This window comes from Giraffa tippelskirchi, chromosome 5 (genome assembly GCF_054371585.1).
Source record: "Giraffa tippelskirchi isolate mGirTip1 chromosome 5, T2T-mGirTip1v1.2.pri, whole genome shotgun sequence".
Classification (NCBI taxonomy): domain Eukaryota; kingdom Metazoa; phylum Chordata; class Mammalia; order Artiodactyla; family Giraffidae; genus Giraffa; species Giraffa tippelskirchi.
In genome coordinates this window covers 146,664,133-146,687,916 of record NC_137279.1, presented here as the reverse complement: position 1 = coordinate 146,687,916, position 23,784 = coordinate 146,664,133, and the positions used below count along the sequence as shown (strand labels likewise).

Here is a 23,784-nt window from a genome sequence, read left to right as displayed (position 1 = left end):
AAAAGTCTAATACTGATAACACAAACTGCTGACAAGGATGCAGAGCAACAGGAACTTTGATTCATTCTTGCAGGAATGCAAAATCATATAGCCACTCTGGAAGACAGTTTGTTGGTTTCTCAAAAAAACTAAATATACTCTTACCATAAAATCCAGCAGTGCATTCTTTGGTATTTACCCAGAGAAGTTGAAAGCTTATTTAACATATTAGCCTGCACATGAATATTTATAGCAGCTTTACTCATCATCAAAATTGGGAGGAATCAAGAAATACTTCAGAAAGTGAATGTGTAAATAACCTATGGTACATCCAGACAAGGGAGTATTTACTCAGTACTAAAAATAAATTAGCTACCAAGCAATGAAAAGACATGGTGTAATCTCAAATGCATATTACTTAGTGAAATAAGCCAATATAAAAGGGCTACATACTTAGAATTCTACCCATATGTTATTCTGGAGAAAGGAAAACATTAAAGCACAAATATCAGCAGATGCAGGATTTGGGGAGAGGGATGAATAGGCAGAGCACAGAGGATTTTTAGGAGAGTTAAACTACTCTGAATAGTATTATAACAATGTCTACTGCTGCTGCTGCTAAGTCGCTTCAGTCATGTCCGACTCTGTTGCCGACTTTGTTGACCTCATAGATGGCAGCCCACCAGGCTCCCCCGTCCCTGGGATTCTCCAGGCAAGAACACTGGAGTGGGCTGCCATTTCCTCTCCAATGCATGAAAGTGAAAAGTGAAAGTGAAGTCGCTCAGTTGTGTCCGACTCTTCATGACCCCATGGACTGCAGCCTACCAGGCTCCTCCGTCCGTGGGATTTCCCAGGCAAGAGTACTGGAGTAGGTTGCCATTGCCTTCTCCGATATCAATATATACATGTCCTTACACTGTGTCCAAACCCACAAAATAAAAAGACCAAGAGTGAACTGTAAGGGAAACCACAGACTTTGGGTGATCATGATGTGTCATTGTAGGTTCGTCAATTACAACAGATGTACCACTCTGATAGGTATGTCGACAATAAGGGAGGCTATGCATGTGTGGGGTATACTGGAAACCTCTGTACCATCTTCTCAATTTTGCTATGAACCTAAAACTGCTTTAAAAAATAAAGAAAGCAAAATACAAGTTAGGGGGGAAAGTTTCCTTTTCCCCTACAGAAAGGGGGTGAAGATTTTTCAATAGGACACAGTGGGGGAAAAAAATAGTGAATAGGTTGAGACCAGACTAGCTGAGTAAAAAAATCCAAAGAAAGGAAACAATAAAAAAAAAAGAGATTTTTTGCTTTCCACTCCACGTCAGGAAGAGTAAGAGGAAGAAGAGTGGTTAAACAGAGAGATGATACTCAAATAATAGAAACGATGAGAACCCCAGCATAAACTGGCCAAACCATGAACCTGAGCTCCATGGTCCATAATTCAGGAGCTCATTTGGATTCAGTTTCTTTTTATGAAGGAGAATAAAAATTTAATGTCTCTTAACAATTTTCATACAACCTTCATAGTTTTGCCTATAGTGATAAAAATAAGTAAACTGGCATTAATTGTAAATAAGCACAAAACATTTTATTTGGATGATGGAAATTTATATTCGGTTTGTGGTCACAGTTACACAACTCTGTACATTTACTGAAAATCATGAAACTTCTCACTTAAAACAGGTGAAGATAACAGCATGCAAACTATAACTCAGAAAATTTCTTCAAAAGTCTATTTCACTTCTTTTTATGGCACTTCTTCAGATACTCTCTTCCCATTGAAAAAAAAAAAAAAGCCCAAATGCCTCCAAAGAATATCTTTTTTTCAACTTATTATAGTTTGGCTTGTCTGATGTGCCTTTTAAAATATGGAACTCAAGATCAGTCACATCATTTCCATTCTATACAGAATAATGAGTTGCTACTAATCTGTATCGACATATTTTATTCTGGTCACTGTAGCTTATGACTGTTTAAACAACTATATCACACTATCTGATTATATAAAACATAAACTTAAATAAAATCCATTAACATTTTTAACAAGTATAATCGACTGCCAAAGATATTTATTCCCAATCACATAGTATATAACTTTTTTTTTCATTTTTTACTTAAAAATTAATATTAGTAAAAATTTGAAGAAACTAGAAAAGGCAGAGGAAGGACAGAATCCATAGTTGATCCAGTACTAGTAGAATCCATCAGCTAATAGGCTCTATCGATCTTTCTTTCCTTAGGGCTTCATCTAGTTCTATAATTTAAAAATTAACTCCATCTACCTGCTGACAACTCCCCAAATTATATCTCCAGCCCCGACCTGTCTCACAAAGTCCAAATTCATGTATAATGCAAACAAACACATACACACACAAGTGCCCATTACATATGCATTGCATACATATACATCTGTGTATTTTATGCGTACAAAACCAAATGTTGAACTCTCCCTACTATCCCAATAACTGCCTCTACTTCCCAATCCATGGCCTTTCCCATTTCAACTGTCCCTCTAGTCTTCAAGGTTATCCATGACTCCTGTTTCTTTCACATTCCAGAGCCATTCCGTTAGCAAATTGTATTAATTGTGCCTTCAAACATACATCCAGAATCTAACCAAGTTCTCATCACCCCCATTGTTACCATCCTGGCCAAGACTTCACCAACTCTCACATGTTTTGCTGGAGAAGCCTCTACACAAGTCTCCCTGTTTCTATCATTGCCTCATCTTCCATTACAGTCTATTTTCACATTTCTAGTGCTCTTTTCAACCATTAAGGAAGTTGCATAAAAACTCAGCAATGGCTTTGTTTCACTCAGTAAAGGAAAATCCTTTATTTAGGCTGTTGTCATCTCTCTGACCTTCTCTCTTGCCATTTTTTCCTTTCATTTACTCACCTCATTAACTAGTCTATATTTTCTAAACATTCTTAATGCACATTTTTTATTAACAGAAAAGAAAGCTTTTAAACAATAAAACGACAAGAGAGTAATTTCCGTTTTTACTCAAATGCTTTCTAAGTACAGAATTGAATAACAGGGTTAAGTCTTTAGAAGAAAAAACTAAGTTAAGTTCGTGGTAGTAACTTGTAAGCCCTTGAATGTCTAAGTTGCTGACGAAACCTTTAATGAGGACAGTCTTCTTAAACTTTATCGTGCAGTAGAATATTTCTGAGTTTGGAATTGAAATATCCTGCTTAAATCTTCTCTCTACTGCTAATTGTGAGACCCTGACTAAGTCACTATTCTTTCCGATTCATAGCTTTCTCATGTGTAAAAATTAATAGAAGAATCTGTAAAACTCATCATAAATTCGTGCTTTACAAGAGAATAAACTTATTTATCAGTACCTAACAGAAACACACGGAGAAGGCAATGGCACCCCACTCCAGTACTCTTGCCTGGAAAATCCCATGGACAGAGGAGCCTGGTAGGCTGCAGTCCATGGGGTCGCAAAGAGTTGGACACGACTGAGGCTTCACTTTCACTTTTCACTTTCATGCACTGGAGAAGGAAATGGCAACCCACTCAAGTGTTCTTGCCTGGAGAATCCCAGGGACGGGGGAGCCTGGTGGGCTGCCGTCCATGGGGTCGCACAGAGTCGGACACGACTGAAGCGACTTAGCAGCAGCAGCAGTAGCAGCAGCAGCACCAACAGAAACACATCCAGTAAGACTGACTTATTCCCAGGAATGCTACTGAAAGTTCTAGATTAATCTCATACACAAAAGGATACCAAAGAAACAGCCAAAAATACCACAAATGTTAAGGACCTGATTGCATAAGTTTATACAATTTCCAAAAGCCTATTAAGTGATCTCAAAACTGAGATGGGTGGAGAGGCTCACTCTCTAGTAACTGCAAGGGCAAAGAAGCCACAAAGCTTCCTGAAGAGAATACAGATTTTAAAAGTTCAGAATGTGTATCTGAACATTGGGGATGGGGCAGATGGCTTCAGATGACGATCCGAGGATCAGGGATTATCTTTCAACAGGTAGGCTACAGTCCATGGGATTGCAAAGAGTCGGACACGACTGAGCAACTTCACTGGTTTCAAGAGATTCTTGGAAACTGCTTCTGGCTAAAAGAAACCACGCGTTACAAAGGACGAATCGGCTTTGAGAGCTACAAGATAGGGTGTAGTTTCGACGTCTCCTTAAGCTGGTGAATTCTCGAAATTTCGTCGCCCAAACTGAACCACTTACCGGGTCTAGCGGGCTTGCAATACCTTATGAGTTGGGAACTAGCGGCCCAGACCCGGCACTGTCCGACAAACCTTTAGGTGGCCATTTCCGTTCCAGAGACCGTTGCTAGGGGAACGGGGCGAGACTCTCCGCTAACCCCATCCTGGTTTTTCCTAGGCGGGCCAGAGAGCTTCGGGGGCGTGCTTACGTGAAGGACGCACGCAGGGGGCGGGACAGACGCGAAACCGGACCAAAGACCGGGTTATGTCCCAGGGCGCATGCGTGCGGTGCTCGCCTACCGCATACCTGGAAGTCCTCGGCGGCCTTGGGTAAGGTGAAACTATGGAAGCTGAAAGTGCCCCTGCCAGCGAATCTTTGCGAGAAGCCACCCAGCGAAGGTTGCGGAGGTTTTCAGAGCTTAGAGGTACCAAAGGAGGAACTCTAGCACCTCCCTTGCAATGGATAGAGGGAGTGCTTTACGTGCTGGAATATTTGCTGGACTGCCACTTCCTTTTACTTATCACCTGTGGACCTAGGACACTAGCCCAGGCGGACCTAATGTTCCTGTTTTTATTCTTCTGTCACTCTGCTTTCTTTACGTTGTGCTTGTTACTTTCCTCCTTTAAGTTTACTTCTTATTGCATATGTGTGAGGAGGATGCAGAAGAAAGACGTTTATTGGCCTGACTAGTAAAGCTATAAATACAAGTTAAACATTTGGTTAGTTCATTAGCAAAAATTACTTCAAATAAACCTAGAAGATCTAAAGCATAGTGTTTGGGTGCTTATAAATGGAGTTTTAGCTTTCTTCCAGTCCCTACCTATTTCACGCATTCGTTCCATAATATGAATGCTTACTAAGTGAAAAGCCAAACAATATGGAGGAATTATGGACAAAATATTTAAATGATTAGAAAATTTTTTAAATTTTTTTAAAAAGACTATACCACTTGTCATTTCTTGTACAACTATCTAATAGGTTATGTTTTTATTGACATTACTGCTTTTAAAAATACAAAAAATAATACTTAGATAACCTTCTCACCATCAGCCAAAAGTTCAGTCTGTCTTTTGTTGAGTTCATCAAGGACTTGGGAACTTTTCTGTTATCTGGAATTTGGTATCATTCTCCAATAGCTTTTGTAAGCTTGCATGATTCAGCTTAAGGTAATTAAAAATTAATGTGCCCATACTTATAAACAAAAACATTGTAGCAGTCGATTCTTGGGTTTAATCTTTCTTAGCCAACAAACATTAAATCGTACCCATATGTGAAAATTGATTTTCAAAGCTGGAGATTCACTGATTCCTTTGGCTCCTCTTTTTATTTAAGAATTGAGCCCATCTTTAGTAAGTCAAAAGTACTTCTCTTAATCAAGAAACAATGTAACTCTCAGAATATCTAAGTAAATGGAATGGTAGACCAAAAAAGAAATAAGTGATCTAAAAGAGAGAAAGAAATAGAATTTGTCAACAGTCCTTACCAGAGAAAAAGAACTGAATTTGTCAACAATCCTTATTAGAACTATTTTGAATCCTGCTAGCTGGCCACTCATATTCCTGAATCCTTGAAAGAAGATACATTTTTGGAGATACTGTTACCTGTTTCTTCCTTTTTTCCAAATAGGTAAAACCTGTAACAGCTAGAGAATTCTAATAATATTTATCTTTTCTTTATTTTTCCACATAGGCAAATCTATGGCAGCTGGAGAATTCTGGGACATTGTTGCAATAACAGCAGCTGATGAAAAACAGGAACTTGCTTATAAGCAACAGCTTTCAGAAAAGCTGAAAAAAAAGGAGTTACCCCTTGGAGTTCAATATCATGTTTTTGTTGATCCTGCTGGAGCCAAAATTGGTATGTGTTTATATCTAGATTTATATCATAAGTTATGGGTAGAATAATCATTGAAGAAAAGTTTTCCTGTGGCTTACAGTTTATGGACTATGTATGTTTCCACCTATAGTCTTTACAAATATAAAAATTTTTATTGTAAATTCACTGTTTCTAAGAAAGATAAAAGGGATGGCAGGTGTTTTTGCCCATTGTGGACATACCATGAAAAACTTCCAGAATATTATTCTCTGTTAAAATTTATTAGTTTTAGTAAAATTTATTCTGATGGTAAATATTCCTTTGAACCTTATCCATAGTTCTCTTAAGTTCCATCCGAACTCCACAGTTTGTTCAGAAATTAAATGAAGGGAGTAGGTCAGGAAAAATACATACTGCCTCTTGAGACCACAATACACAATGAGAAAGAGCACAGTCTAATTGCGTAAGTGTTGTAAGATGTTTACTTTTAAGAACAAGTTGTCAGCTTTGCCTTTTGACTTTCCCTTATAAATAAAAATACATGCCATTTTTCTGGGGGCCATTTTCCAAGTGCTACTTAAAGCTGAAGCCCCTTGATACCAGATTTAGGGTATTTGTATCTGATATTGGCATGTCCTAATTAGCCGATGTTTTAACCTTTGTAAAATGTGGTCAGTACTTCTGTGATTCTGATGTTTGAATGAGATTTAGGCACAAAATGTTAAATAACTTGTCCAAGGTAACTAGTAAATGGAAGTTACATTTACTTCCATTTGTAAGTTTTTAGGAAACTTAAATGATTTTTAGGAAATCAGGTTCTAAAAAACTTTTTGGAGAGTAAATCTAAGGAACATGTTTGATCATATGGGAGAATTATTTTAATGAATTTTATGGTTCTTAAGTCCAAGTGAATGTGCAAATTTATAGTCTTCTAGTGCCTAATTTATCATTTCTTTCTTTATATTACTATTTTCATGAGAGGATTAACTCAACTTTTATTACTGAGGCCTGATCTCTGGGTTTTATTACAAATTATTTAATTGCCAGGAAATGTGTGTTTATTTATTTATTTATTTATTTTTTAATAAATTTATTTATTTTAGTTGGGGGCTAATTACTTTACAATATTGTAGTGGTTTTTGCCATACATTGACATGAATCAGCCATGGGTTTACATGTGTTCCCCATCTTGGACCTCCCTCCCACCTCCCTCCCCATGCCATCCCTCTGGGTCATCCCATTGCCCCAGCCCTGAGCATTTGTCTCATGCATTGAACCTGGAATGGTGTTCTGTTTCACATATGATAATATACATGTTTCAATGCTATTGTCCCAGAACGTCCCACCCTCACCTTGTCCCTCAGAGTCCATAAGACTGTTCTATGCATCTGTGTCTCTTATTCTGTCTGGCATATAGGATTATCGTTACCATCTTTCAAATTCCATATATATGCATTAGTATACTGTATTGGTGTTTTTCTTTCTGGCTTACTTCACTCTGTATAATGGGCTCCAGTTTCATCCATCTCAATAGAACTGATTCAAATGTATTCTTTTTAATGGCTGAGTAATATTCCATTGTGTATATGTACCACAGCTTCCTTATCCATTCGTCTGCTGATGGACATCTGGAAATGTGTATTTAATTTGATTCTTTTGCCTGTACGTTTGCTCTCTGCCTAGTTAATTGTAGCCAAAGGATCTTATCCTCAAAGTTATAACATCTAAATTTACTATAATAAAATAAACCCTGCTTTTTAACTTTAAGGAAATGGAGGATCAACCCTTTGTGCCCTTCGATGTTTGGAAAAGCTTTATGGAGATGAATGGAATTCTTTTACCATCCTGTTAATTCACTCTGGTAATGTTATACTCTACTAATTTACATTTTCTTTTAGTATTTTACCCTTGATATCTCAGGGACGTTTTTCTCCCTTACTAATACTTCTTTCTTTCTTTCTACTCTTTTGTTTTGAACTTACTTCTGCTTTCGAAACAAATATTTCATGTATTTCTTGATATTGTTAGGTTGTTAGTAGCGTAATAATCTTTCACAAAATTTAACCTTAAAATTGTGAATCACATACATTGTCAACTTTTCATGTATATTGTTCCATTTTCCTAAGATAGAACTCATCAAAATATGAACATTTCTTGATAATGCTTTAGAAAGGATTCTTTCTTTAGGGGAGAGGCTGCTTTAGTACTATGATTACCACACTTTAGACAAAACCTTCTGTTACACATTTTTATCTAGTTATTGGTGGCCAAAGTCGATAATCCTTAAGAGTTTAAAAACAAAAGAAAGGGTGATGACAGAACATAGAGTTGACAAAGTATAGAAGATGGGAAATCACATGCAAATAAGGCGGTAGAAATATAAGAAAGAAATAATCTCAGAATAAAGGATAGTTTTCAAGTTGGACAAGTTTGGTTGTATTAAAATTTTTGTTGTATGATAGAAGCCTCTGTTACTTTCCCTCTGTGTCCTGAGGGCTGGTGCAACTTTGTCATGGGCTTGCACCGTTCACTTACAGATATTTTAGAACCATTTGTCCATGTGGTTACCAAGGCGCTTTTCATTTCCTGTGATTCACACACAGAACATTTCTTTCTAAAGAGGATATCAAGTAAAGTGTCCAAGTTCTAATTTTAAGCTTAATTTAAAAGGTTAAAGAAGAAAAGGCTTACAGTTTTATTCCAGAACATTATTATCATTACCAATTTAGTAAAAATTAAGTTAGACACCAGAAAATGTGTACAATTGAGCCTTAAATAACGCAGGGTTTAGGGGTGCTGACCCTTACATAGTCTGAAATCTGCATGTAACTTTGTAGTTGAACTTCTACAAAGTGGTTCCACTCTGCATATCCACAGTTTCTCATCAGGGATTCAACCAACCTGAGGTCATACAGTCTTACAGTATTCATTGAAAAAAATCCTCATATAAGGGGACTGGTGTAGTTCAAACCCTTACTCTTCCGGGGTCAAGTATAATTAAAATTAGGTAATTCTTGAAATGTGAAATTTTACTGTTGGTTAGTATTTGGAAAATGAAAAAGAAAGTATTAACTGTTGTTGGTTGAACAATATACTCTGAGGAAAATACTTTACATCTATTATTGATCTTATAATAATAATTATTATGTAATAATAATTATGATAAAGAAAGCATTATTCCGCATCTGCTGTCTTAGAGTAAATCCAAAGATAAACAATTAAAAAATGGTATACCAGAATTTAAACCCATTTTTGTGTGACTCTTTCTACTATGTCTCTCACTATAATTAGTTATGTAGTTACATAAAATGATGTAACAAATTATAGTGTATTTAGTGTATTTAAGAGAACACACTTCTCAAGGAATTAAGTCATATGGCCCATCATTGAGGGAAAAGCCTTTTAAAATTAAAATCAGGTATGTATTGTAAAATGCTTTTATATACATGTACCTTTACTGCTTTTAAATGTAGGTAATAATCTGACGAAAAATGTTGCATCTGGAAATTAGTCTTTAATAGATAATTATGTATACTGGTTTTTTGGTGACATTTTTCCCCCATGAAGTGGATTTTTAATATAGGAGTTTACACATGGTTGAAATTTACTATTTAAAATGTAGATACAAGATCATATTTTTGCTCATTTTCCTTTTTACTTGTTCTACAAGTAATTCAAAAAAGTTTCATAGTCTGTAAAGCATATTTAGAATTCTTTCCTAGTCTAGAACTGCATTATATCAAATCTTTACAGGAGAATTGCTCTTTGAATTTGAAATTCGAAATTTATTATTCTTTCCTGGGGTATATTAATGCACATATTTTAAATATCTTTAGAGATATTTTTAGTTGTAACTGATGCTCCTACATTTTTAAATCTTACAATCTTATAAACATTTTAAAACAGTTATTTTGTTTAATTCTGTATAGGTGGCTACAGTCAACGCCTTCCAAGTGCGAGTGCTCTGGGGAAAATTTTCACTGCTTTACCTTTTGGTAGCCCCATTTATCAGATGTTGGAATTAAAACTAGCCATGTACATTGATTTCCCCTCACATATGAATCCTGGGATTCTGATTACCTGTGCAGACGATATTGAACTTTATAGTATTGGAGAATCTGAGTTTATTAGGTTTGACAAACCTGGCTTTACTGCTTTAGCTCATCCTTCTAGTTTGACTGTTGGTACAACACATGGAGTGTTTGTCTTAGAACCTTTTAACCGTTTAGAATATAGAGACCTCGAATACAGAAGTTGCCATCGTTTCCTTCATAAGCCCAGCATAGAAGAAATGTATGAGTTTGATGCTGTGTGTAGACCTAGAAATTTTTTTCAACAGGGATTTGCTGGGAGTGACATACCCTCTCTTGAATTAGAGCCTGAGTATGTCTACACAGACAGCCTATTTTACATGGACCATAAAACAGCGAAAAAGTTACTTGCTTTTTATGAAAAAATAGGTACACTACACTGTGAAATAGATGCCTATGGAGACTTTCTTCAGGCTTTGGGACCTGGAGCAACTGTGGAGTACACCAAAAACACATCAAATGTTACTAAAGAAGAGTCAGAGTTGGTAGACATGAGGCAGAGAATATTTCATCTTCTTAAAGGAACATCATTAAATGTCGTTGTTCTTAATAACTCCAAATTTTATCACATTGGAACAACAGAAGAATATTTGTTTCATTTTACTGCAGATAGCAGTTTGAAGTCAGAGCTTGGCTTACAGTCTATAGCTTTTAGCCTGTTTCGATCGATACCAGAATGCTCTACTAACAAACCCTGTATTATTCAAAGTATCCTGGATTCAACATGTTCTGTGACACCTGGCTCAGTTGTGGAGTATTCCAGATTGGGGCCCGATGTTTCAGTTGGGGAAAATTGCATCATTAGTGGTGCTTATGTCAAAACAACAGCTGTCCTGCCTGCATATTCTTTTGTGTGTTCCTTAAGCCTGAAGATGAATGGACACTTAAAGTATTCAACTATGGCATGTGGAGTGCAAGACAACTTGAAAAAGAATGTTAAAACATTGTCAGATGTAAAGTTACTTCAATTCTTTGGGGTCTGTTTGCTGTCATGCTTAGACATTTGGAATCTCAAAGTTACAGAGGAACTGTTCTCTGGAAACAAGACATGTTTGAGCTTGTGGAATGCTCGTATTTTCCCAGTTTGTTCTTCTTTGAGTGATTCAGTGACAACATCCCTAAAGATGTTAAATGCTGTACAGAGCAAGTCAGCATTCAGCCTGAATAACTATAAGCTCTTGTCCATTGAAGAAATGCTTTTCTACAAAGATGTAGAAGACATGATAATTTATAGGGAGCAAATTTTTCTAGAAATTACTTTGAATAGGAAGCAGTCTGATTTAGAGAAATCTTATTAAATATTGTATTGGAGAAGGAAATGGCAGCTCACTGCAGTATTCTTGCCTGGAAAATCCCATGGACAGAGGAGCCTCACTGGCTACAGTCCATGGGGTTGCAAAGAGTTGGACACGACTGAACTTCTAAGCACAAATATTGTATACTTTGCCTTTCTTGATTGAGCAAGATTGCAGATGCGGAGTTTTCTGTAGACTGTTGGTTTTTAATTGAAGTGAATTAATGAAAATTATATTAATATGATTGATGTAGCATAACATTAATAACACAAAAATATAAATGGTTTTTTAATGAAAATTAATATTGTAGGGCTGTAAGTTCAGAAAAATGAGTTTTTAAAGTTTTAGCACTATTTTAACTTTTCTTTTATAAAGATGGATTTGTGGAATGTTATTTATTGACAGAGTAGTATAACAGTCTTAAAGGTGATCTTCTAAATATACCTTTAAAGTTTTTCATCTTCTTTTGGACTTTGGTTACAATGAAGTTCTAAGTATTCACTGGCAGTTTTCTCCTCAAGTGCATTAATCCGATTCTGGTGAACTATTATAAGCATGCCATACTATAGGGTCTTCAAAACACTGTAGCAATGATGTAGAAGTACTTTTGCAGAATCACATCTGTGGCAGACAGATAAAATCAATGCTTAAACTATTGTGATAGTCTTAATTAAGAAGTACAAACTGTTCTGAAATTGATGATAAAATCTCTTTTATTAATCTTATCAAATGAAACCAAAAGGATATATGTGCTGTTTTATCCTTATAAACTTGAACCCGTGTTTGTGTATCTTAAAAATTTTCCCCAAAGTTTCATCTATAGGAAAGCATACATACACATAAAACTCAAGAATCTGTATAGGAAAATGTTGGAATATTTGGGATTCCCTGATATCATATAAGTTCATTTTGGACATTATCTTCATCCTCCCTTATTAATCCTTTAACAGAACTATTAAAATTACCAGATGGACAGATTTTTACTTTTCATTTTTTAATTTTCTGACCATACACTGGTAATGATACTGAGAAGCAGTAGATGGACAAAAGGTAGACAGCAGGAAGGAGCCAGAAAAATAGAATGACTGAAAATATATAGATGATAAACAGCTTCAAGACAATGAAAGTTGGCTGGAACTCTAAGCACTGTGTTCTTATTTTGGTATAGGCACATATTTGAAATGTTTTCATACCAAAGTCTAATAGAGAAAAGTTTTGTCAAGAGTTTTGTGTTTTAACATGAATAAATTGAAATAGAACTGGTCTGTGCCACTATTATTTATATGTCAATATAAAATTAGCATATCAATATGAAAATAATTGTTTGGTAAACCAGAAGTGACTTACCAGCAAGTCTCAATTATGATATTTATGTGTTTTTTTTTCCAAGTTTCTTCTCAAGGGGAAAATAAAGATATACGGTAGCTGTTGTTTAGCAATTACTGATTTACTTGCAGAGATTTCAGAGGATGTTATGTGTCATTCATTAAAAATTCATTGCTATATTTCTAATCTAATTGATGTAAGGTGGCATCAGTTATTAAGAATCATTTTATGTTTCATTGAAAAAGAAAACACTGCCAATAAAATAAGATACAATGCCTTTCTCATTACTTGACGTTTTTTATTTATTGGAAATCTTTTTGAAAAGCACTTATATAGATTTGTGTCATGTAACCCTTTTGCAAATACATGTAAAGGAACAAAAAAGTGAAATATTATAAAACAGGCAAAACTTTTCCATAGCTTCACATCTAGAGACAAACTTTTCTAAAGCAGTATTCAACTTAAGAGTGGTTGATCCATGTGTTTTCACCTAGTACCATCTTCTGTGCTATCAAAGGTATTGATAAAGCTGCATATTCTTCAAGTGCCACCACCACACTGCTGCCTGGATTGACCTTCAAGCTGTGGCCACCAGATACTTGTTCTGCAAGTTGGATGCTGATGTTTTATTACCTGATAAAGTTGTTTCACTTTTGCCTTAGTTTAATCACATCTCTTGAAGGTGTTTGGCTTCTATTTAATATCAGTGGGAGGTTTCTTAGAAGTTGGTGGTCACCATGTTAATCATATTTCTGCACGATGTATGAATGCTAATTGATTTGAAATGTTATCTGTTCCAAGAATTTGGCAGTGTCTCCTTTAATGTGCATGCCTTGGTATATAGTACCACACATGTACCACCAGCACTGTACCTAACTCAACCAATGTGATAATCACATGCATGAATAAGTAAGAAATTGAACATTTTCTCTTGCTTTATCATTTTTACTTCATAAAATCACAGCCTTTAAATCATAGGCTTTCAAGGTTTGTAAAGGACAACTACTATTTGTAAATAAATATATTCTGTAAACTTACTGATGAGTTAATAATGACCAAGAAGGGCATAGAAAAAAATGCAACTTTTGATACTGATCTTCTACCTTGGGCATTTATCTTCCAAACTAAACAAAACAGAAGTAAAGAGTGTGTATTAATTAGATTAAGTGGAAATAAATTTTCAAAAATCCAAGTAATATGCTGACAATCACAAAAATTTGATGGAATGAATCCAGAATCACTTCTCACAAGCAATGATCCATTCATCTTCTGAGTCTAGACAATATTACCTCTGTTAAAGATTACCAAATTTAGCACAGAGCCAAAATCAAAATTTGCCTGCTGCAAAATATATGTATGTCTATCATGGCTGATAACTGGCGTGCTACACGTGCCATTCACATACACCAAAATATCCTCTGGACTCGAGCAACTTGGAGACCCAAAATTTAGGAACGTTGATGTAATCTGGAAGATTTAAAATAAAAAAAAAATTAAGGAAAAACATTTATCAATTTGCTTAAAATTGTCTAAAGCATTTCAGGTGCTCTTTTTGTTTAGCTAAATGAAATGCAAGTCTTCATCCATGTCAATAACTAAATTATTCTTATAGATTAATGTTAAATATTTCAGGAGAAATACTTTAAGCTACCATGAGCTGCATTGTTCATGTTAGTACTTCAGTCATGTTCAATTCTTTGCGACCCCATGGATAGCCCCCCCAGGCTCCTCTGTCCATGGAATTCTCCAGGCAAGGATACTGGAATAGGTAGCCTTTCCCTTCTCCAGGGGATTTTCCCTACCCAGGGGTCAAAGCCAGGTCTGCGTTGCAGGCAGATTCTTGACTGTCTGAACCATGAGGGAAGCCCATTATTTTGAAGCATAGTTTAACTTAAATCTTTTGTTCCTATAAAATATGTTTAGATAAAGCCAATTTCTGTTGCAGTTGAGGAATACAACTTTTTTTGTTGATACTTAGGGAAATAATAGTATTAATATTTCATGTACTGAACTTTGTCACAAGTCACATTCTCCTTCCTTTCAGTACTGATATGCTCAATTCCAATATGCTAGTATTCATGTTCCCATTTGTCTATTTTCACAGAAATTTTGAGTTCATTTGTTTTTAAAGTATTATAAAGAGCAAATTGCATCAGTTTCTGGTGGGAAGCAACCAGTTCCTGTCTCTGACAGAGCCATCTACATGAGCCACAACAAGCCAAATATGCCGTATCATTCAGACTTGCCAGTTTGGGTGTACTCTAATAGACCACAATTTTGAATTAAGTTGAAAATTGGAATAAAGGGTCTAACTGGAAAATGGGCAGAGAATCTGAATAGACATGTTTCTTTGCTTGTCCTGGAGCTTTGGCCTGAGGGGCAAGCTTCAGATTTGTGGCCTTCCAAACTACTCTCAAGGACCATTGGCTATGGACACCACCTTGGTACTCTCCATTTCCTTGCACCAGCTCACTGATATCTCCAAGAAATGAGCTCATTCACTTGTCTTGGGCTTCCCAGTTGGCACTAGAGGTAAAGGAACCTGCCTGCTAGTGCAGGAGATGTAAAGAGACATCGGTTCATTCCCTGGATCGGGAAGATCCCCTGGAGAGGGAAATGAAAAGCCACTCCAGTATTCGCGCCTGGATAATCCCATAGACAGAGGAGCCTGGCAGTCTACTGCCCATGGGGTCACAAAGAGTCGGACACGACTTGTCTATGGCTCCTATTTTTGCAATTGCTACATATGGGACACCTAGATTACCTGACTCTGGTGGCTAGTGGGACTTGGTTTTGTGGTCCCACAAGAGAGTATATATTTGCATACTTTTAAAGCTGCTGAGTGAAGGTCTGGCTTCCAGTCAGCCTGAATCTAAATAATGGTATCCTCCCCTTTGAGAGATTCACAGGTCTTAGAGCATCTTTATCTGCTAGGAGCTATTAAAATATAATAGCTTATTGGACAAACACAAAGATTTGAAGGACGAGCTAGAGTGGGTTGAGTGACAAGTTTCATCTCCTACGTGAGATCATTCCTTTAGATAGAGTAAGGTGGTGATTTCATCTACTGTGTACAAACCAATGCAGAGAGTTAAGCAAAATGAAAGAGAATGGTCCAAATGAAAGAGTAGTATAACACCTATACTATACGGTGGTTAAAAGCTGAAAATCTTTCCTCTAACTGCAAGAAGTTAAGTATGCCCACTTTTGTCAGTTTTATTCAACAGAGTTTTGCAAGTCCCAGCCACAGCAGTCAGGCTAGAAAAAGAAAGAAAAGGGATCCAAATTGGAAAGGAAGAAGTAAAACTGTCACTATTGCAGATGGTATAATACTATATATAGAAAACCCTAAAGACTCCACAGAAAAATAAAAATAAAACTGTTACAACTAATGAAAAATTAGTAAAGTTGCAGGATACAAAATCAATGCACAAAAATGTCTTTCTATAAACTAGTAAGAAACTACCAGAGAAATTAAGAAAATAATTTCACTTACAGTTGCATTGAAAAGAATAAAATGGCTAATATTAAATTTAAAGAGTTGAAAGTCTTGTATATTGAAAATTATAATGCATTAATGAAAGAAATTTAAGAAGACACAAATAAATGGAAAGATTCTATGCTTGTGGATTGGAAGAATTAGTATTGTTAAAATGCCTATTCTACCTAAAGCAGTCTACAGATTCAGTGCACTCCTTATCAAAATTCCAATGATGTATTTCACAGAAATAGAACAAACAATCCTAAAATTTACATGGAACCACAGAAGATCCCTAATATTGAGAAAGAAACAAGAACAAAGCTGGAAGCATCACACTCCCTGATTTCAAACTATATTATAAAGCTATAGTAATTAGAATAGCATTGTATTGCATAAAAACCACCACACAGATACAGAATAGAGAGTCTAGAGATAAAATCATATATATATATATGTATATATACATATATATACATATATATATATATGTTAGTATACGTTTGTATATGTATATGTTGATTAGCTTTTGACAATGGGACCAAGGATATACAGTGGGAAAAAAACAGCCTCTTAAATGATGCTGGGAAAACTAGACAACAACATGCAAAAGAATGTAACTTCTCCATTATCCTACACTATACACAAAAGTTAACTCAAAATGGGTTAAAGACTTGAAGTAATACCTGAAACCATATAACTTCTAGAAGAAAACATAGTAAGCTTCTTAACTTGGTTTGGTAATGATTTTTTGAATCTGACACCAAAACAAAAGTAACAGAAACAAAAATGAGTAAGAGAGACTACATTAAACTGAAAAACTTCTACACAGCAAAGGGACCCATCAACAAAATGAAAGAGCAACCTATTGAACAGCAGAAAATATTTGCAAATCATATATCTAATAAGAGCTATTACACAAAACATATGAATTCATAAAACTAATGATTGATTTAAAAATGGGCAGAATATCTAAATAGGTATTTTCCAAATAAGACGTACAGATGGACAAAAGGTATGTGAAAAGATGTTCACCATCATTAGTCATTAAAGAAATGCAAATCAAAACCACAGTGAGATATCACCTCACATCTGTTAAAATGATATATTTTAAGACAGGAAATGATAAATGTTGAAAAAGTTATGAAGTAAAGAGAACCATTGTGCATTGGTAGGAATGTAAATTGGTGCAGCTACTATGCAAAACAGTATCAAATTTCCTCAAAAAATTAAAAATAGAATTGCCACATGATCCAGCAATTCCTTTTCTGAGTATTTATTCCCCTAAAATGAAAAGTGAAAGTCTCTCAGTCGTGTCCAACTCTTTGCAAACCCAAGGACTTCTCCAGGCCAGAATACTGGAGTCGGTAGCCTTTCCCTTCTCCAAGGGATCCTCCCTGGTCTCCCGCATTGCAGGTGGATTCTTTACCAACTGAGTTATGAGGGAAGCCCACAATGCTAATTCAAAGAGAGATCTGTACCTCCATGTACATTTCAGCATTATGTTTGCAATGCAGTAGTCAAGATATGGAAACAACATAAGTCTTCAGTCATGGATGAATAGTTAGAAAAGTAGAATACACACACACATAATGAAATACAAATGGAGTAATGTGGGATTAAAAAAAAATATTAGGTTGGTGCGCAAGTGTGGTTTTGCATTGTTGAACTTTGCCATTTGATACATTCTTGGAATACTTTCATGGAATGCATTCTTAAATGTGGTTATGTTATGCATCCTTGTAATGCACATTTCTTGCTTTATACTTTTTGCTAATGAATTTTTACTTTCTGTTTATTTTATATGTGTTTTAGACTATGGAAATGATGTTAGACAAAAAGCAAGTTTGAGTGATTTTCTTATTCGAGTGCAAAATGAGTCATAAAATAGCGGAGAGAAACTCACAACAACGGATTTGGCCCAGGAACTGCTAATGAATGTACAGTGCAGTGGTGGTTCAAGAAGTTTTGCAAAACAGATGCTGCTGCTGCTGCTGCTGCTAAGTCACTTCAGTCGTGTCCGACTCTGCACAACCCCATAGACGGCAGCCCACCAGGCTCCTCCGTCCCTGGGATTCTCCAGGCAAGAACACTGGAGTGGGTTGCCATTTCCTTCTCCAATGCATGAAAGTGAAAAGCGAAAGTAAAGTCGCTCAGTCGTGTCCGACTCCTAGCGACCCCATGGACTGAAGCTTACCAGACTCCTCCGTCTATGGGATTTTCCAGGCAAGAGTACTGGAGTGGGGTGCCATTGCTTTCTCCGGCAAAGGAGATGAGAGCCTTGAAGATGAGCATAGTGTCCAGCCATTGGAAGTTGACAATGACCATTGAAAGAAGCTGGTCCTCTTCCAACTACAGGGGAAGTTGCCCAAGAACTCAGCATCAACCATTCTATGGTCATTTGGTTCAGTTCATTTCAGTCACTCAGTCGTGTCTGACTCTTTGTGACCCCATGGACTGCAGCACACCAGGCCTCCCTGTCCATCACCAACTCCCGGAGTATTTGAAGCAAATTGGAAAGGTGAAAAAGCTCGATAAGTGGGTGCCTCATTAGCTGACACACACAAAAAAATGTTGTTTTGAAGTGTCATCTTTTCTTATTCTATGCAACAACAACAAACCATTTCTCGATCGGATTGTGACATGAGAGGAAAAGGAGATTTTACATGACAACCAGCTTAGTGGTTGAACTGAGAAGCAGCTCCAAAGCACTTCCCAAAGCCAAACTTGCACCAAAAAAAAGGGTCTTGGTCACTGTGTGGTGGTCTGCTGCCAGTCTGATACCCTACAACTTTCTGAATTCCAGTGAAACCATTACATCTGACAAGTATGCTCAGCAAATCAATTAGATGCACCGAAAACTGCAATGCTTGCAGCCAACCTTGGTGAACAGGAAGGGCCCAGTTCTTCTCCACAACAACGCCCGATCGCGTGTCACACAACCAACACTTCAAAAGCTGAACGATTGGGGTACAACATGTTGCCTTATGTGCCATGTTCACCTGACTTCTTGCCAACCGACTACCACTTTTTCAAGCATCTTGACAACTTTTTGCAGGGAAAATGCTTCCACAACAAGCAGGAAGCAGAAAATGCTTTCCAAAAGTTTGTTAAATCCTAAAGCATGGATTTTTATGCTACAGGAATAAACAAACATTTCTCATTGGCAAAAATGTGTTGATTTGTAATGGTTCCTATTTTGATTAATAGAGATGTGTTTGAGCCTAGTTATAATGATTTAAAATTCAGAGTCCAAAATCATAGTTACTTTTGCACCAACCTAATAGCAACAAACAACAAAAAATAAAACTAAGCTCATAGATACTGAGAACACATTAGTAGTTGCCAAAGGTAGACTGTGAGGAGTGGACCACATGGGTGAAAATATTCAAAAGGTAGAAACTTCCAGTTATAAAATAAGTCATGGGGATGTAATGTACACCATGATGACTGTAAGTAATAATACTATGTTGCATATTTAAAAGTTGCTAAGAGTGTAAATCTTAAAAATTCTCATTATAAGAAAAAAATACATAACTATATATGGTGATGGGCTTCCCTGGTGACTCAGATGGTAAAAAAATTTTCTTGCAATGCCGGAGACCCAGGTTCAATCCCGGGGTCAGGAAGATCCCCTGGAGGAGGGCATGGCAACCCATGCCAGTATTCTTGCCTGGAGAATCCCATGAACAGAGGAACCTGACGAGCTACAATCCGTGGGGTCACAAAGAATCAGACATGACTGAACGACTAGCACTTTCACTTTTTTTTTTTCTTTTTCATATATGGTGATGTATATTAACTAGATTTACTGTAGTGATCATTTCACAATATATAAAAATTTTAAATCCTCAAGTTTTCTACTGAAACTAATATAATGTTTGTCTATTATACCTCAGTTAAAAATGCATCCAAAATGGAATAAATATATAATAAATACTGATTCCCTACCGCATCTGTACCTGCAAGAGCAAGAGTTTAAGTCAGAAAATGCCTGTGAATCAGTCATTGCTATCATCTACCTGTACCACATCCTGATTGTTGACATTTGTGTCTATAGATATGAAACCCAAGGGCATTAATGCCCATGTAAGTAAATGATTGAAACTACCAGACTTAATGTTTCCTTCTGGGATGGTTGGACAAATAGTCTATATTTTGAAACCTTTGGCTATAGGAATCTAGTCGTCTTCCAAAGTGTAAAATTCAATCATTCAAAGAGTAGTTCATCCGTGATTGTTGCAGACTGTTGCAATCCATCTGCTACTGTCATTTCCTAGCTCTCTATACCAGGTTTCTATTTCTTCAATTGTGCTTCAGTGCATCACTAAGGCAATCAAACCTCTAATGTCTATATTCTTTGGGCACTGTTTTAAGGTGTGTCACCAATCTGGTTATTGAATCTCCAGCCTCCTTAAAGGCTCTTAATATCTTTGCTTACAACCAACACTGTAGCTAAGTAATGTGAATGATATTTTAAATTTCTTTTCTTCACTAGTATCAACCCTTTTTCTCTCTGCAGATCATTCAAATGGTTCATATTGTTTTTCCTTTACCATTTCATTGTAGGAGAGTATCATATTTCCCTGAAAAGAATTAAAGCATTTACATCTTGTGGCAGAAATCTTTTAAAACACAATTCTGGAAATCAAGTAAGTGTTTGTTTTGTTTGCAGGTTGAGAAATGTTGCACTCAATGAAGTTTTACATGATTGGTTTCTTTCCTATTTATTTTAGCCTTGAGGTTTGCATAAGTAAATTATGCCCACCAATATACTGTTCTTCGAGAAATTTCAAACACTTTTAATAAAATCTAGAGCTAGAAAACTTTTGCTACACAAAGAAATAATTATGATCATAGCAAGTGGTCCAAGTACAGATTTAAATGCACTGACAAGATAATAAATTAACTTATGAAATTCACTGCTTATATATCAATGGGGTCTTTATTAATGAAATTTAACATAAAGATCATCACTCATTATAATTGGTTAAAGTTAATGCAGTTTATAATTAACTATTATCCAGTCAAATCAGAAACTATTTTTGGAAGCTGATCTATGAGAAGGAAGGGAGAAAGTATGGAAATTCTTTTTTTCCTTGTTACAACTGAATCTGTTTAAATACAAAATAAATATTTGCCCTGAGTTTAGTAGAAAAACTATATTTTTCAGGTCCCTGAAAAATCCCTTTCCCCTCATTATATATGTATATAATTCACATAGATTATCTCTGGGAACTGGAATCCTCTCATTCTAATAAGTTTCCCAGTTCTTTCTCCAGACTGTATTCCAAACACTATGCTGGTCTTCACATATTCAGACACATCAAGATACTTAACAGAACCTAAGGGCCTTTCATTTCCAAGATAAACTTTGATTAGAAGGTTTTATAGATATAAATAGACATTGTCCCCTGTAATACAGGTGCTTTCTTTAACTTTGAAAGTTGAGCGTAAGGTTAGGTTCAGCTCAGTTGCTCAGTCATGTCTGACTCTTTGCAACTTCATGGACTGCAGCATACCAGGCTTCCCTGTCCGTCACCAACTCCCAGAGCTTGCTCAAACTCATGTCCATCAGGTCGGTGATGCCATTCAACTATCTCATCCTCTGTCAGCCTCTTCTCTTCCCACCATCAGTCTTTCCCAGAATCAGGGTCTTTTCAAATGAGTCAGTTCTTCATATCAGGTGGCGAAAGTATTGAAGTTTCAGCTTCAGCATCAGTCCTTCCAATGAAAATTCAGGACTGCTTTCTTTTAGGATGGACTGGTTGGATCTTCTTGCACAGCAAGGGACTCTCAAGAGTCTTCTCCAACAGCACAGTTCAAAAGCATCAAATCTTCGGCACTCAGCTTTCTTTATACTCCAAAACTCACATCCATACATAACTACTGGAGAAACCATAGCTTTGACTAGGCGGACCTTTGTTGGCAAAGTAATGTGTCTCTGCTTTTTAACACGCTGTCTAGGTTGGTCATAGCTTTTCTTTCAAGGAGCAACTGTCTTTTAATTTCATGGCTGCAGTCACCATTTGCAGTGATTTTTGGAGCCTCCAAAATAAAGTCTCTCACTGTTTTCATTATTTCCCCATCTATTTGTCATGAAGTGATGGGACTGGATACCATGATCTTAGTTTTCTGAATGTTGAGTTTTAAGCCAACATTTTCACTCTCCTCTTTCACTTTCATCAAGAGGCTCTTTAGTTCTTCTTTGCTTTCTGACATAAGGGTGATGTCATCTGCATATCTGAGGTTATTGATATTTCTCTTGGCAATCTTGATTCCAGCTTGTGCTTCATCCAGTCTGGCATTTCACATGATGCATTCTGCATATAAGTTAAATAAGCAGGGTGACAATATACAGCCTTGACATACTCCTTTGCCTATTTGGAACCTGTTGTTGGAGTCTGTTGGTCCATGTCCAGTTCTAACTGTTGCTTCTTGACCTGCATACAGATTTCTCAGGAAGCAGGTCAGGTGGTCTGGTATTCCCATCTCTTGAAGTGTGTTCCATAGTTTGTGGTGATTCACACAGTCAAAGGCTTTGGCATAGTCAATACAGCAGAAATAGATATTTTTCTGGAACTCTCTTGCTTTTTCGATGATCCAGTAGATGTTGGCAATTTGATCTCTGGTTCCTCTGCCTTTTCTAAATCCAGCTTGAACATCTGGAGGTTCTCGGTTCACATACTGTTGAAGCCTGGTTTGGAGAATTTTGAGCATTACTTTACTAGTGTGTGAGATAAGTGCAATTGTGCGGTAGTTTGAACATTCTATGCCATTGCCATTCTTTGGGATTGGAATGATAACTGACCTTTTCCAGTCCTGTACCACTGCTGAGTTTTTCAAATTTGCTGGAATATTGAGTGAAGCACTTTCACAGCATCATCTTTCAGAATTTGAAGTAGCTCAACTGGAATTTCATCACCTCCACTAACATCATTCATAGTGATGCTTCCTAAGGCCCACTTGACTTCACATTCCAGGATGTCTGGCTCTGGTTGAGTGATCACACTATTGTGGATATCTGGGTCATGAAAATATTCTTTGTATAGTTCTTCTGTGTATTCTTGCCACCTCTTCTTAATATCTTCTGCTTCTGTTCCGTCCTTTATTGTGCCCATCTTTGCATGTAATGTTCCCTTGGTATCTCTAATTTTCTTGAAGAGCTCTCTAGTCTTTCCCATTCTATTGTTTTCCTCTATTTCTTTGTATTGATCACTGAGGAAGGCTTTCTTATCTCTCCTTCCTATTCTTTGGTAGTCTTCATTCAAATGGGTATATCTTTCCTTTTCTCCTTTGCCTTTTGCTTCTCTTCTTTTCACAGGTATTTGTAAGGCCTCCTCAGACAACCATTTTGCCTTTTTCATTTGTTTTTCTTGGGGATGATCTTGATCACTGCCTCTTGTACAATTCTTCATGCACTCTTATCAGATCTAATCCCTTGAATCTATTTGTCATTTCCACTGTATAATCGTAAGGGGTTTGATTTTGGTCATACCTGAATGGTCTAGTGGTTTTCCCTACTTTCTTCAATTTAAGTCTGAATATTACAATAAGGAGTTCATGATCTGAGCCACAGTCAGCTCCTGGCCTTGTTTTTGCTGACTGTA

The 23,784-nt window shown here is 36.5% G+C and overlaps 3 protein-coding genes across 7 annotated transcripts in view; 2 read left to right on the top strand and 1 right to left on the bottom strand.

Moving 5' to 3' along the window:
- Positions 1 to 4,353, bottom strand: part of LRRIQ3 (leucine rich repeats and IQ motif containing 3) — a 176,784-nt gene extending 172,431 nt beyond the window's left edge. For 3 of the 4 annotated variants that reach the window (XR_014053605.1, XM_081490215.1, XM_081490213.1), the window contains exon 1: positions 4,191 to 4,284. The gene's annotated coding sequence lies outside the window, so the exon portion shown is untranslated. Of the gene's footprint in view, positions 1 to 4,190 lie in introns of all 4 variants that reach the window. The other variant, XM_081490214.1, reaches the window with a different exon arrangement.
- A 92-nt stretch (positions 4,354 to 4,445) lies between these two features.
- FPGT (fucose-1-phosphate guanylyltransferase) lies at positions 4,446 to 12,983 on the top strand. 2 transcript variants are annotated; one of them, XM_081490217.1, is made up of 5 exons: positions 4,446 to 4,593; positions 5,859 to 6,026; positions 7,753 to 7,845; positions 9,914 to 9,977; positions 10,740 to 12,983. In XM_081490217.1, the coding sequence occupies exons 1-5, from the start codon at positions 4,512 to 4,514 to the stop codon at positions 11,371 to 11,373; spliced, it is 1,041 nt and encodes a 346-aa protein (XP_081346343.1). In that variant the 5' UTR covers positions 4,446 to 4,511; the 3' UTR covers positions 11,374 to 12,983. The 2 variants fall into 2 exon arrangements, with proteins under 2 accessions (XP_081346343.1, XP_081346342.1); XM_081490216.1 differs by having other exon boundaries at positions 9,914 to 12,983.
- A 5,006-nt stretch (positions 12,984 to 17,989) lies between these two features.
- TNNI3K (TNNI3 interacting kinase) overlaps positions 17,990 to 23,784 on the top strand; it is a 340,280-nt gene continuing 334,485 nt past the window's right edge. Inside the window, exons 1-2 of the mRNA XM_081490211.1 lie at positions 17,990 to 18,257; positions 20,744 to 20,830. The gene's annotated coding sequence lies outside the window, so the exon portion shown is untranslated. The remainder of the gene's footprint in view (positions 18,258 to 20,743; positions 20,831 to 23,784) is intronic.

What these genes read in the sequence shown, in the direction of transcription:
- FPGT (XM_081490216.1), top strand. Translation starts at nt 4,512, where the DNA reads ATGGAAGCTGAAAGTGCCCCTGCCAGCGAATCTTTGCGAGAAGCCACC. An exon ending in GAGGTTTTCAGAGCTTAGAG is followed by an intron (nt 4,594 to 5,858) that starts GTACCAAAGGAG and finishes TTTTCCACATAG; the next exon opens with GCAAATCTATGGCAGCTGGA. An exon ending in CATCCTGTTAATTCACTCTG is followed by an intron (nt 7,846 to 9,913) that starts GTAATGTTATAC and finishes AATTCTGTATAG; the next exon opens with GTGGCTACAGTCAACGCCTT.